At 41.5% G+C, this 14,396-nt stretch overlaps 1 protein-coding gene and 3 non-coding genes across 4 annotated transcripts; 1 reads left to right on the top strand and 3 right to left on the bottom strand.

Moving 5' to 3' along the window:
* Positions 1–1,861: 1,861 nt before the first annotated feature.
* Positions 1,862–1,943, bottom strand: trnas-uga (transfer RNA serine (anticodon UGA)). Its single transcript has one exon. It is a non-coding gene; the product is annotated as a tRNA-Ser (tRNA).
* A 745-nt stretch (positions 1,944–2,688) lies between these two features.
* trnaw-cca (transfer RNA tryptophan (anticodon CCA)) lies at positions 2,689–2,760 on the top strand. Its single transcript has one exon. It is a non-coding gene; the product is annotated as a tRNA-Trp (tRNA).
* Positions 2,761–4,887: 2,127 nt separating this feature from the next.
* Positions 4,888–4,969, bottom strand: trnas-uga (transfer RNA serine (anticodon UGA)). Its single transcript has one exon. It is a non-coding gene; the product is annotated as a tRNA-Ser (tRNA).
* Positions 4,970–12,839: 7,870 nt separating this feature from the next.
* Positions 12,840–13,778, bottom strand: LOC100703288 (odorant receptor 131-2-like). The gene has a single exon (XM_019363508.1). It carries the CDS (start codon positions 13,776–13,778, stop codon positions 12,840–12,842), a length of 939 nt encoding a protein of 312 aa, XP_019219053.1.
* Positions 13,779–14,396: the final 618 nt, after the last annotated feature.

The raw sequence follows: 14,396 nt of genomic DNA, 5'->3' as shown, positions 1-14,396 counted from the left end.
TATGGAGAGAGGTGTCAACTGCTGAGCTTTACTGAGTGGTAGAGGTGATGGGGGAGCCGCAAGTGTTGACCGTCTGGGGTGGGGGGCCGGGCCAGCTGGACCGTTCCATTGTTTTCTGAAAGCAACAGGTGTGAATACATTGGATAGGTGTGAATCGTAGCTGAATTAGAGGGCCTCTGTAAATGGAACTGAATCAAAATGGCAAACAAAACACCGCATGCTGCAGGTATACAGAGAACAATGCCATGAGATACATGTAAACACATAGTTGAAAGAAGTAAAGACTGCACCAAAGAGAAACTCACAAAATTTTTCTAACGAAAAAAACATTCAAATAACGAGTATAAGTTTTTCATTTTGAGCAAACAAATAGTTTTGAATGATAATGAAATGTAAAGGCAGCTTCAGAGCTGGGCTCGGCTCTCTGAAGCAAACTCATCATATCCAGGATAGTTTTTCACTGTGGACAATGTCACTGTGTCCGCTGTGTTGGATACATTCAGATTTCATGTCTAATTGCGGTGCTTGTGATTACAAACGGTATTACATCTCTACCGATAAGAACCACCATTGACAATCAGCGGGAAGGGTTAAGAGCATCGAAGTGCATCAGCAGAGTGTGTTTGTGAATCAGAACGTCGATTATGCTTAACATGAGGTAAAATAAGGTTCAGAGAAGAGACTTCATGGGTTTATTTCCGAAGTAAAGATATGCAACCCCAAGTGTCAGTGCTTTCACTTCTAAGCGTATACGTGACTATGCGACCCAGTGACTCACACAATAACCTCAGGGATTCTTAAGAGTTAGCAGCTAACGAGGAAATGGTTGGGTGACCCTAGCTTAAAATCTGTTGGGCCGCACACGAGATCTGACAAGCAGTCCAAGAAGCTCTGAAGCATTAAACGCCGAGGTGACAAAGATTTATAAAAGACAATAATCAAGCGGGTGCTGTCCACTTTCAGAATTCCCTGTTTGTTCATGCAAGATGTTATTCAAGGCCCACTTTTAAGCAGCGCTAGTCTGACAGCACATGTGGAGCAGAGTGGCGCAGCGGAAGCGTGCTGGGCCCATAACCCAGGGGTCGATGGATCGAAACCATCCTCTGCTAGGCGCGTCTGTTTTCACGAGGTACTGAACAACTGTGCTCAGAAAGGCGTCCTTACAAGTCTGGGATAGGTTACCAGGAAGGAGCCATTTACCTTCATAAAACTGGACAAAACCGACTGAACCCAGAAGTTGCCTGACTAAGAACCAAATCCTAGTTACTCTAACCTGTACCGCACATCTGCTTCAAAGCCCATTCACTTTGTGAGCTTAACAGCGTGAGATGACTTGTTTCTAATACAAACACAACAATGGAGGCAATGGTGTACCTGCTGCTAAAGTGATGGTAAACGGTTGGACCACGGTGTTGCTTTGGGTGTACCCAAATGGCTAGCTCTGTTTGCCGGGAGACCAGGGACCCAGGTACTGTCGCCTAACTGAAAAACAAACGTAGCCGGAAAAGATTAAGAGGTAAAGATTTGGCATTTTAGCCTTTCTATAGCAGTGATAACAAGTAGCCCCCTGCAACAATTTTGATGTATTAATATCTGATTCAAACTTTGTGCACATACCACTGATCGACATCTCCGACCATTATTGTTTATAAAGCCTGGAGAGAAGAAGAGGGACTCTACTTGGAGACATGTAAATTTTGTACTGGAATGATTAGTATTTAAGTACAGTGGTTTGAACTGGTGATTGGAAAACTGTCAGTCACTCAGCGCTCCAAGACACCGTTGCAACTTTTGAATATGAGCTCCTCCGCCTAATTGCAACCTTTACTTTGTCAAAAGGAACGCTGGCGAAATGGACTTTCGCTGTGAGCAGGGTTTGAACCTGCGCGGGGACCCCCCATTGGATTTCAAATCCAACGCCTTAACCTCTCGGCCATCACAGCTCCCTCAGCTCACCTACACCTTTTGGAGCATGGTGAGAGACGCCTGCTCCAACAGCGCAGGTCCTTTTAGAGATCATCACATACCAGACCACTCCCTACTCAGAAGTCACTTCTCTGGTAAATACCATTAACAGTCGTTGAAGAGACCATTGATTGTGTTGTGTGTGAACTGTAAGGTCTTTTAGTCAGGTAAGATTTCATTCAAGGCTGACAGAACTGGTCTCCTACCTCATATATAGCATTTTGGTGCAGACGGCGCAAGGAGCCTCTCCAGAGCAGGTTCTGTTGGAGACTGGAGATCATCACGTACAAAAGCACTCCCTACTGAGCAATCACTTCTCAGGTGTGTGTCAGAGTAAGGTCTTTTGTTGTTAGACACTGTCCAAAGACTTTGTCTTTCTCTGACAAGCATCAGTAACAAATATCCATTGTTAAGAATTCGTCTAGCTGGCCGGCAAAGCTGATCAGAGCGCGAGCACTGAATGACAGACACTTTGTTCGGCTTTTGATTGACTACTGCAAGCGCACTTCACACCTGGATTTGTACTCTTCCCTCAAAGAGGAGAACCTTTCAAGTATAAGTGGAGATTCTATGTGTGCGTGTTGACATGCATGGTTTGAAATGACATGCGTCTTTGACACAACTTCTTTGCATTCACAAGTTGAAAAATTGCTTGTGTGGAAAGAAGACGGACTGGCTTTGCAGAGAATTTCAGATGTTTCGGAGAGAGGGAGCGCTTTGTGGGACCTTGTGGCGCAATGGTAGCGCGTCTGACTCCAGATCAGAAGGTTGCGTGTTCAAATCACGTCAAGGTCAGCCAAGTGTTTCCAGAGTGCGAGGACCACAGGCTGTGACTCTCTCTGCATAGGAAGATTTTTAGTTCCTTGTGGTATGCTCGTGCGTCTCTCCAGACATTAAGGCCCATGACTCATGACGTGTCTCCAGTGAGTTGTTGAGGGTGTCAGTGAACACTGTAGACAACTGATCAGCACAGCGCTTCAGGGTGGATGGAGGCACCCAGTTTGGCCCAGCTGCTTTGCGTGGGTCCTGTGTCTTAGAGAGTCTGTTTACATCCCTTTCAAGTATGGAGAGAGGTGTCAACTGCTGAGCTTTACTGAGTGGTAGAGGTGATGGGGGAGCCGCAAGTGTTGACCGTCTGGGGTGGGGGCCGGGCCAGCTGGACCGTTCCATTGTTTTCTGAAAGCAACAGGTGTGAATACATTGGATAGGTGTGAATCGTAGCTGAATTAGAGGGCCTCTGTAAATGGAACTGAATCAAAATGGCAAACAAAACACCGCATGCTGCAGGTATACAGAGAACAATGCCATGAGATACATGTAAACACATAGTTGAAAGAAGTAAAGACTGCACCAAAGAGAAACTCACAAAATTTTTCTAACGAAAAAAACATTCAAATAACGAGTATAAGTTTTTCATTTTGAGCAAACAAATAGTTTTGAATGATAATGAAATGTAAAGGCAGCTTCAGAGCTGGGCTCGGCTCTCTGAAGCAAACTCATCATATCCAGGATAGTTTTTCACTGTGGACAATGTCACTGTGTCCGCTGTGTTGGATACATTCAGATTTCATGTCTAATTGCGGTGCTTGTGATTACAAACGGTATTACATCTCTACCGATAAGAACCACCATTGACAATCAGCGGGAAGGGTTAAGAGCATCGAAGTGCATCAGCAGAGTGTGTTTGTGAATCAGAACGTCGATTATGCTTAACATGAGGTAAAATAAGGTTCAGAGAAGAGACTTCATGGGTTTATTTCCGAAGTAAAGATATGCAACCCCAAGTGTCAGTGCTTTCACTTCTAAGCGTATACGTGACTATGCGACCCAGTGACTCACACAATAACCTCAGGGATTCTTAAGAGTTAGCAGCTAACGAGGAAATGGTTGGGTGACCCTAGCTTAAAATCTGTTGGGCCGCACACGAGATCTGACAAGCAGTCCAAGAAGCTCTGAAGCATTAAACGCCGAGGTGACAAAGATTTATAAAAGACAATAATCAAGCGGGTGCTGTCCACTTTCAGAATTCCCTGTTTGTTCATGCAAGATGTTATTCAAGGCCCACTTTTAAGCAGCGCTAGTCTGACAGCGCATGTGGAGCAGAGTGGCGCAGCGGAAGCGTGCTGGGCCCATAACCCAGAGGTCGATGGATCGAAACCATCCTCTGCTAGGCGCGTCTGTTTTCACGAGGTACTGAACAACTGTGCTCAGAAAGGCGTCCTTACAAGTCTGGGATAGGTTACCAGGAAGGAGCCATTTACCTTCATAAAACTGAACAAAACCGACTGAACCCAGAAGTTGCCTGACTAAGAACCAAATCCTAGTTACTCTAACCTGTACCGCACATCTGCTTCAAAGCCCATTCACTTTGTGAGCTTAACAGCGTGAGATGACTTGTTTCTAATACAAACACAACAATGGAGGCAATGGTGTACCTGCTGCTAAAGTGATGGTAAACGGTTGGACCACGGTGTTGCTTTGGGTGTACCCAAATGGCTAGCTCTGTTTGCCGGGAGACCAGGGACCCAGGTACTGTCGCCTAACTGAAAAACAAACGTAGCCGGAAAAGATTAAGAGGTAAAGATTTGGCATTTTAGCCTTTCTATAGCAGTGATAACAAGTAGCCCCCTGCAACAATTTTGATGTATTAATATCTGATTCAAACTTTGTGCACATACCACTGATCGACATCTCCGACCATTATTGTTTATAAAGCCTGGAGAGAAGAAGAGGGACTCTACTTGGAGACATGTAAATTTTGTACTGGAATGATTAGTATTTAAGTACAGTGGTTTGAACTGGTGATTGGAAAACTGTCAGTCACTCAGCGCTCCAAGACACCGTTGCAACTTTTGAATATGAGCTCCTCCGCCTAATTGCAACCTTTACTTTGTCAAAAGGAACGCTGGCGAAATGGACTTTCGCTGTGAGCAGGGTTTGAACCTGCGCGGGGACCCCCCATTGGATTTCAAATCCAACGCCTTAACCTCTCGGCCATCACAGCTCCCTCAGCTCACCTACACCTTTTGGAGCATGGTGAGAGACGCCTGCTCCAACAGCGCAGGTCCTTTTAGAGATCATCACATACCAGACCACTCCCTACTCAGAAGTCACTTCTCTGGTAAATACCATTAACAGTCGTTGAAGAGACCATTGATTGTGTTGTGTGTGAACTGTAAGGTCTTTTAGTCAGGTAAGATTTCATTCAAGGCTGACAGAACTGGTCTCTGTGGAGAAGGAAGTAGTATGTTTTGTCATTTTGATTTATTATTTTGTTAGTATTGGTATTACTGTCATTACTGTTGCATCATAAACATATAGCAAGCATATGTATACAAGAAGTATTGATACAAGAGGTATTGATATTGCATTCAAATGTTCAAATATATTGGTATCATATTAGTCTTTATTACAGGTCCAGTAAGAACCACTTTAAACTGTTGAGTTGAATCTATAAACCGAAATGAGACAGGAAGTTATAGGCTTTTGAAGTTGCAGGTTTTGCAGAAGTGAAACCGAAAGCAGAGCGAGTGCAAGCCAAAGAGTAGGGTGTTTATTATGCATTTATCTTTGATTTAAGCTTTTAGTAGAGGCTTTTGATCAAAACATTAATTCAGTAGAGTACACATACATAGTATACATACACAGACGAGCACTACAGATGTTGCACTGTCTTTGTGGATCAGGGATGCAGATGATTGGCTGCTGAGAGAGGAACTATGATACTGCATGAGAAAGTAAGGATCGGCAGAGACATATCTGAGGGTGGTGCAAGGAGATGTATGAGGACAGTGAGACAGTCTGGTGTGCAGTAGGAGTGACAGATGAGATGGGTGGATGGATACCTCAAATACTGAGAAATATTAATGCCGTCATGTGTGACCAAACAAGTATTGTGTAAGAAAATTAAAAACGTATACAACTTTATTTGTATGGCAGGTCTGTTTTATGTTCAGTAGAAAGTGTATCATATTTCATCATCGAGAGTGACACACGAGTGTTGAAATTATTAAAGGGTGATGGTTCTGATACTGATTCATTTATAGTAACTTTATAATTCTTTTCTGTCACTGGACAGTTATACCCAGTTGTAACCTAGTGTTAAAAACTGGATTAAAAGCAGAAATATTGATAATATTTTGATTAAAATACTTGTTTCACAATGGGAATAAATATTGATAAAAAGCAATTAAATATTTATGTTATGTCCCCTGGCTAATCTAGGGGGTTTGAAGGGACTAACATAAAGGTAAATAGTGAAGGAGGAGCCAAGATGGTAATTTTAAAAGGTTTATTTAATGCTAGTGTTGAAATTCTGGTTCAGACAGAGGGTTAACTTCAGGGAGAGCCAAGGCCAACATAACAAACAAAACATCCCTGATATGAAAATAGAAGAAACTGACCTAACTCCAAAGAAAACAAAATATACAACCTATAACCATAACCTACCTAACAACACATAAACAGGAGAAAACAGGGTGTCAAAACCAAAGGCAGCTCTCCCCTACAGGCAGTCTGAACATGAACACAAAAATGCACATACAAGTCACAAAGGCATGCAAGCCTGCACAGGTATGGCAATCAAAATGGCCAGAGGGCCCAAAAACACAGCTCCACAGGCCTTAAGTAGCTCTCTGCTAATTGACAATTAGCTGGATTCTGTGAGTCGCATCCAATCAGGACAAAGGAGGTGGAACATAAGGAGTTAGTTGAAAGAAGAAACATCCTCCTGGGGGATGTAACAATAATAAATACTGATAAAAGCATGTAAACATAAGTTTAATTAATATGAGGATAAATATTGTGGAGGCAGGACTTTCTCCATTAGAGTGTTTTTGTTAGATCCACTGAGTAACCAATCATTGACTGGTCTGCCCCTCCCCCAATCTGTGTGTGCTGCTCGGACACCTGTGTTTACCTACGTGTACCAGTCAGCTACGCCAGAGATACAGACGGAAAGAGAAAGAAGCTAACTGGACAGTAAAAGTCTTTTCGGTGAAAGTACTTGGAGAGTATTAGTGAATTCTGATGGTTGTGAGCCCACGCGAGCACTGTGAAGCCCCGTATAGCATTTGCTGCTTCACATGGTAAGTCCCAGTCAGTGCATGTGCGCTAGCATAACATGCTTCTTGCCGCTAGCTCCAATGCTAATTTCCGCTAGCCATTTTACAATGAAAGTGCCCCTGTCCGAGGCTAAAGCAATTAGCACTGAGTCTGCTGCACTTTATACAAAATGTTCTTTAAAGGTTCATGTCATATTAGCATGGTATTGATGTAAAATGTGTGGTTTTGTGCGAAGTTGTTATGTTAGCACATGTTCACTTCTCTCATGGTGCTAATTGTGGTTCTGCACACTAAGGATTAGCAATGTGAAATTAAGTGCCTTCATCTGCACTTTACTTAGCTGGAACTTGATAAATCTTAAGCCAACATGTTTCCTGTGCACTTTTTCCTTTGAAAATTAGAATTAATTTGTTGTACAACATATAATATTTTGAGATAAATTTGGAACCACTAGAAGCAATTAGTAGCAATAATAAGTCATAGACATCATAGCTTAAATGTTGAACTACTGTGTTCTGACTTGGTCCCCAGGTCAGGTTTTTTTCGTTTGCTTATTTCGATTGGACTGGTTTTCGAGGACCTGTGCAGAATTGAGGGTCCCTTTTCCAGTACTGGATGGCGAGCCCCAGCCCAAAGAGCTGGACCAACTGGTAGATTGTAACCCGACTGGTTACAAACACACAGAGTGACTAATGAACATTGACAGACTGAAATTGATTTTAAAAAAGGATACAAAACACAATACAACCTTGGGTCGACTATTTGTGGGGTTCTTTTCTTTTATTTTGTTTTCAAGAAGCACACTCTACTTTTGTTAAATGTGCACAACCTGCTAAACTTTACTAACTCGTAATAAATGCAATTTTGTTTTCTACACCTACTGTGTACAAGTCCTCTGTTGTCAGACACCCTTGGGTCCTACGAATCTAGAACCTGTCTGATCTGGCCCATATTTCCCATCTGTCCTTGTACTGTGGTTAAAGGTAACTATATTGCCTATACTACATGCAAAGAAGCCTAGAAGTAGCACTAACATGGTCTTACATGCCCACTACTTGTGTTACACCACCAATGCTACACAGTACAACGAAACTGAAACATGTCCCATGTCGGCACTACCCACAACACAACACAACACAACACAACACAACACAACACAACACAACACAGTAACTTAAAGTGGATTTTGTGCAGGGAGGTAGCCAATGAGGTCAGGTGTTAGCACTGAGTAGGACTATTGCCCTTTTGTAAAACCTGTTCTTGAGTCTGTTTCTCTGCGACCTCAGAAGAGGATGTCCAATGATTTTCGGACATGTGGCGATCGTGGCTCAGGAGTTAGCAGTTCATCTTGTAATCGTACGGTTGCCGGTTCGAGCCCCGGCTCTGACAGTCTCGGTCGTTGTGTCCTTGGGCAAAACACTTCACCCGTTGCCTACTGGTGGTGGTCAGAGGGCCCGGTGGCGCCAGTGTCCAGCAGCCTCCCCTCTGTCAGTGCGCCCCAGGGTGGCTGTGGCTACAATGTAGCTTGCCATCACCAGTGTGTGAATGGGTGAATGACTGAATGTGTAAAGTGCTTTGGGGTCCTTAGGGACCAAGTAAAGAGCTATACAAATACAGGCCATTACCATTTTTTGTGGGCCATATTAATGAGCCTCTGAAGTGGTTTTCTATGTGCCATGGTGCAGCTGGAGAACCACAAACATATGCAATATGTCAGCACACAATGGAGCAACAGTAGAAAACAATCAGCAGCTCCCTCTTCAGGTCCATTTTTTTATGGATTCTCTGAAAGTGGAGACACTGTTGTGCCTTCTTTAAAATCAACTAGGTGTTTGAGCTCTGTGTCTATGTGCACACCCAGGAACTTGAAACTGGACACCCTTTCCTTTCTCCCCGTTGATGCTGACAGGCTGCAGCTCAGACTTCCTCCTTCTGTAGTCGACTACCAACTCTTTTGTCTTGGTGGTATTGAGGTCGAGGCTTTTGTCTGCACACAAATCTGACAGCCTCTGAACCTCAGCTCTATACGTCGTCTCGTCTCCCCCAGAGATGAGCCCCACCACTGTGGTATCATCTTCGAACTTAATGACTGCATTGTCTGGGTGGGAACTGACACAGTTATTTGTGTACAGAGTGTACAGTAGGGGACTAAGAACAACGTGGAAAGATGGCGGTAAGTGCTCATGAAACTGAAATGAGCGTCTTGTGTTTAAATTGGTGTTCAATGACAAATTCTGTTCGAACAAAAACCACAATGCAACATGAAGGAAAGCAACGGCACACATCTGCATCTGTACTCCACAATTTCGTTGTACATGTACAATGACAGTAAAGGGCTATTCTATTCTGCACACAAAATTCAAGGTAAGAGTCAACATTTTATTACCTTTTGTAATCATATTAACATCTGAAATGTTATAAATACATAATGTTACGTTACCTATAGTGTTTCCTTGGTTATGCTAATTTGAGCTTGTTTAGAGTAACAGTTGAATCGGCAGGTTCATGTTAGCTCTAGATTACGATTAGCTTGTCAGGTAAACTTTAGCTTTTTAAGCTAACAGTAACATGTCAATAATAGTAATACATACTTTATTGATCCCCGTGGGGAAATTACTTGTTTTCCTCTGCATTTGACCCATTCACTCAGTGAAGCAGTGGGCAGCCACTAAGCAGGCGGCTGGGGAGTAGTGAGTAGGGACAGTACCTTGCTCAGGGGTACCTCAGTGGATTCGAACCCCTGACCGATCATGGGGCGACCACTCTACCTACTGAGCTATCCCTGCCCCAGTTAAGGCTTAAGACTAACAATAGCTTGCAGATGGTAGTGTTAGCTTGTTTAGGCTAATATGACGTATTACCTTTATGCATATTTTAATTTTGTTTGTGAAATATTAAAAAAAATAATAAAAGATCATAAAATGCGGGCATGGTGAAGTTTCAAGACTTCATCTGATTAAAAAATATTTATTTATCTTTTTTTTCTTTTTTTTTTTTTTTGCCTGTCCCATTTGGCTCTTTTGCCATCCGAATTATTATCTAAAGGCCTTTAAAAATATTTATTTATCTGAGAAAATACACAAGAGCAAGGAGTTCCTATGGTCTTATTGTTGTAATTCTTTGGTCTTGTGTGTTGTATTCCTTAGTCTCTGTGCTTATTTGTTTTCCATGTGCCCTCTGCTCTGCCTTAAGCTGGTTTTATCATTGAGCAGAGAGTATGTGCTACAACTGGTCTGTGGGCAACTTTTTCTCATGTTGTTGTTGGTCGGTGAGCCAGCCATGAAGGAGAGCAAAGTTATCACATACAAAGAGCTGAAGAGAAACTGAGCTTTAAAAACAATGAAAAGTGTGCACTGTAACCACTCACTTGCTTTTCATGCTTTATTTTATGATTTTTGAAGTTTTTGTGGTTCTCCCGTTCCCGGAGATTTCCGTTATTGCTCCCTGGTCTATTCCAGCTCCATTGTCATTCAGCAGTGGCTTTTGTAATCCACCTCCAGTGACACACAGTCAGGATCTTGGAGGACTGCACGGCAGGGTATCTTGCGTGGGTGTAAACCTCTGTCTGACCAAAAAGTGTATTTGCGGGGCTATAAATCCCATTTCAGAGCTGTGGTGTAACAGCCCCCTAAACAATGAGACATCTTGGACTTGCAGAGGGGAGTACAGGTACTATAACAGGTCTGCTTTAAGTTGTGTAGTTCAGTAGTGATTCATCAGGGTTAAGTTTGGAACTGTGCAAAGCTAAAATTCAAACAGTCTCATTTGTGAAAGGAGGAAACAGTGCAAACGACCATCGTGGCTGTGAATAGGAGACTATCATCTATTCTATTCAATTCTATTCAATTCAGTTGATATACTGCCAAATCACAACAACAGTTGCGTCAAGGCACTTTATCTATGATAAAATAAAGATCCTACAATAGTACAAAGAAAACAGAAAAGCCCAACAATCATATGACCCGCTTTGAGCAAGTGCTTTAGTGACAGAGGGAAGGAAAAACAGGAAGTAACCTCCAGCTGGACTAGACTCAGGGAGGGGCGGCCATCTGCTGGGGGTGAGTGGATGAAGACAGGACAAAGACACGCTGTGGAAGAGATCCAAAGATGAATAATAAGTGACTATTCAATGCAGAGAGGTGTATAAACACACAGTGGGTGAAAAAGGTGACTGAAGAAGAAATACTCATGCATGTATCGACGTACACTTCACAGCTGTAAACTGTATACCTCTGGGATTTATGTGATTTGTTTGTAACAAGTTGTTAATATTTCTGCCTAACAAATTCATCCTTTGGTGTGTCTGGGCGTCCTCTTTTGTTACAGGCTTGAACCAGTTTAAAAACTCACATTTGCTGAACTACCAAGTAAACAATTTTATTATTCATTCAGTAATATTTTGAATTGAGTTCCAGAGGTCATACAGTCTCATGTGAACTGGTAAATGGTAAATGGACTGGTTCTTATGTAGCGCTCTTCTACTCGGAGCACTCAGAGTGCTTTAGAAAACCTGTGCTTTCCTTATAACAATAGTGACTTTATTCCCGTAGTCCTGGATGTGGTCTTAGATTGTGTTAGAGATTCTTTCATCCATTTTCTTAACCAGTTATCCAGTTCAGTGTTGTGAGGAATCTCAGGCCATCAAGGGACATTAAATTTGTTATATTTCTGTGTTGTGGAAGTACTTGTGTGAGCCTTAAAGGTACTTTTCTAATCAACATATTGATTATTACTGAATTATTGAAGTTCTCACTTGGCCCGCTTATTTTGAGTATAGTCTTTACTTGCATACAACTAAAATGCTTTTCTTTGAAATTTTTAAAGTGCATAGTTTTCAAACCTTTCCTTCAATTTATTTCTATCAACAAATATACGTGTAGATGAGAAATGAGAAATCTCCTCACCCCCAACAAAACACCACAGCTGGCTCATCCTTTCTGTCCCTGGTTCTGGGGTTATTATTGTATTAGTGTACACTCTTTACCTTACAGTATAAAAGCACCTTGAGGCAACTGTTGCTGTGTTGCGCTATATGAAGAAAATAAATTGCATTGAAAATTACAGTTTTGCTGTCTAGTCTGACCTTTAGGGTGAGCGTTAAAAGCACTGCTATTGTTGTGGTACCCTAATATAATTTACAGTTTTTAATCATATATGGTTGGATTCAGAATGTGCAGAATCCATTTGAGAAATTTAATTTGAGATGATGATGAAGATTATTAAGTCTTTTATTGAAATAGGTTGTCTCATAGAGCTTGAGCTGTTCTTTTTTCGAAAGAGTCCCATATACAAAAACATAGATTTTTAACAGTAGAAGGAGTAATAGACATGGAAAAGTAAGCGGTTATAAACATATACAATTTATAAAGGCATCTTCAAGCATACCTGCAAATAAAGAAATATTAAATTCTGCACTTTCATCCCATTTTTAGACATGTACAGATGTAAATTTCAAGTCAAATAGTAACTGAGCTGCAAAAAAGAAAAAGAAAAAACACTGACTGGTGAATTGTCCAGAAAAGTAAAGCTCAATTTTATTTCTGTTGTAAAGTAGATCGCAGGTGTGCTATGTGCTCCAAACACAGTAAATTATGATGAGTCTGTTTGAACAACGACTTGCACTATGAAGAGATGACTGAAGTTTCAAACTAAGCAACTTTGTTTATTATTAATTTACAGTTGTATAATAGACTAATTATCGTAATGTTTCTGCAGTTACTTCTGTTGTTTATATTCTCTTGTGTTACTTTAGAATAACCTGTACTTCAAATCTTAGCTTAATTTGACACATTGGCCGTTGCTAGGATTACTCAGAGTTTTACTTGACAGCACAGATGGTACATGAGGATGCCTCTGATCATTTGGTCTCTAATGCCATAGATAAGTGGGCTCAAACATCTGGGGAAAAGGATCATAAACACATAAAGTATACTCCAGATGCGTAAAATTGTTACTCTGTCAAGGACTTTTGAGATCTCCGTAACCAAAGGGTCATAAATAGTCGAGGAAAGACTGAGACCTAACTGTATCAGGTGCAGCAGCAGTGTGTTACGAACCTTACGGGCTGAAACTTTATCTGTGGAGGCCGACCTGGCTGCTATCATAACACCAATATAGGAGCAAGTAACTGCAACACCAGCAGATACAAAAAGAACCCAAGTGTAAGCTTTGTCATAATGATCAGACATGGGGCCAAGTAACAAAGGAGTGTTAGAGCAAAAGTCTTTCATTTGGAGACTCTCTAAGTCTTCAAATGGAAAATTTAACAGCAAAATCAGTCGAATAAAAACATTTAGTGAACTGACGGCCCAAACTATGATGATCGCTAGTGCTGTCTTCCTGATGGTGACGATGGTAGCATGCCTTAGTGGGTAGCACACAGCTACATATCTCTCCAGAGACATCACCACCAGTGTGAGAGGAGAGATCCCAGTTGTGAGATTGGCAAGCATGACAAGAAAGCCACAAACAGGATATGTCAGTCTGATTCTACAAACAGATAGTATGTACAGTAACTGACTCAGGACCATCTGTATGGTGTCTGCAAAAAGTAAATTATAAAGAAGAACATAACAGGCTGTCTCACGAAACACTGCTTTACTCCTTAAGATGTGTAGCATGGTCCCATTAACTAAAAGAAACACACAGCAAGATGTTGTAATTGGAGCAGAAGACAACAGAATTTCCAGTATCCCTCGGTACTGCTGTTGAATAGTGGCATTGGCCTGAGATTGAGTGCCATAAGACATGTTTAAGAGCAATTTATTGAACCACCTTAAAAATCTGATACCTGTTAAGGATTTTATCCATATATAATATCATTTTCAGCTGTTAGAAAAAGCAGTCAAGGCCTAAAACAAACCATTAGGATTTTTATACCCTTATGAAAAAGAGCCATAGTGAGTCTTCAGTTCAAATGTCAAAATGCCCTTTGTCAGGGCTGAGCAGATAATAAGCACCCACTCATCTGAAGGGTTTGCCCACATTCATGTGCATTTTAAGAACTTGGTTCTCACACCCACTTCACATAACACTGTCACGTGTAAGCACAGCACAATTAAATTTTGTTTTATATGATGTAATCCTTATTTCAACACAGTGATCTGTTGTTCAAAATGAATTTTCAGGAGCTTAACGTGATTTTCGTGGTCTTCTTTATCTAAATGTGGCTGATCATTTCTTTCTGACTACTGTTGTTCATGTATTTGAAACTCCACCTGTGTAGAACCTGTCAGGTTATGTGAGCCAGTCTTTGTCTGGAAACAGCCTGTCCCTACAATGTTAATGTCCGGTTCCTGGGTAACTTATCAGTGTGACTCAGGAATAACCTGCTGTTTTTGTGATGTTAACAAAATAAATGTTCAACT

Source organism: Oreochromis niloticus, linkage group LG10 (genome assembly GCF_001858045.2).
Source record: "Oreochromis niloticus isolate F11D_XX linkage group LG10, O_niloticus_UMD_NMBU, whole genome shotgun sequence".
NCBI classification, from domain to species: domain Eukaryota; kingdom Metazoa; phylum Chordata; class Actinopteri; order Cichliformes; family Cichlidae; genus Oreochromis; species Oreochromis niloticus.
Note: the sequence above shows the minus strand (reverse complement) of the source record. Positions and strands in the feature narration are given on the sequence as shown.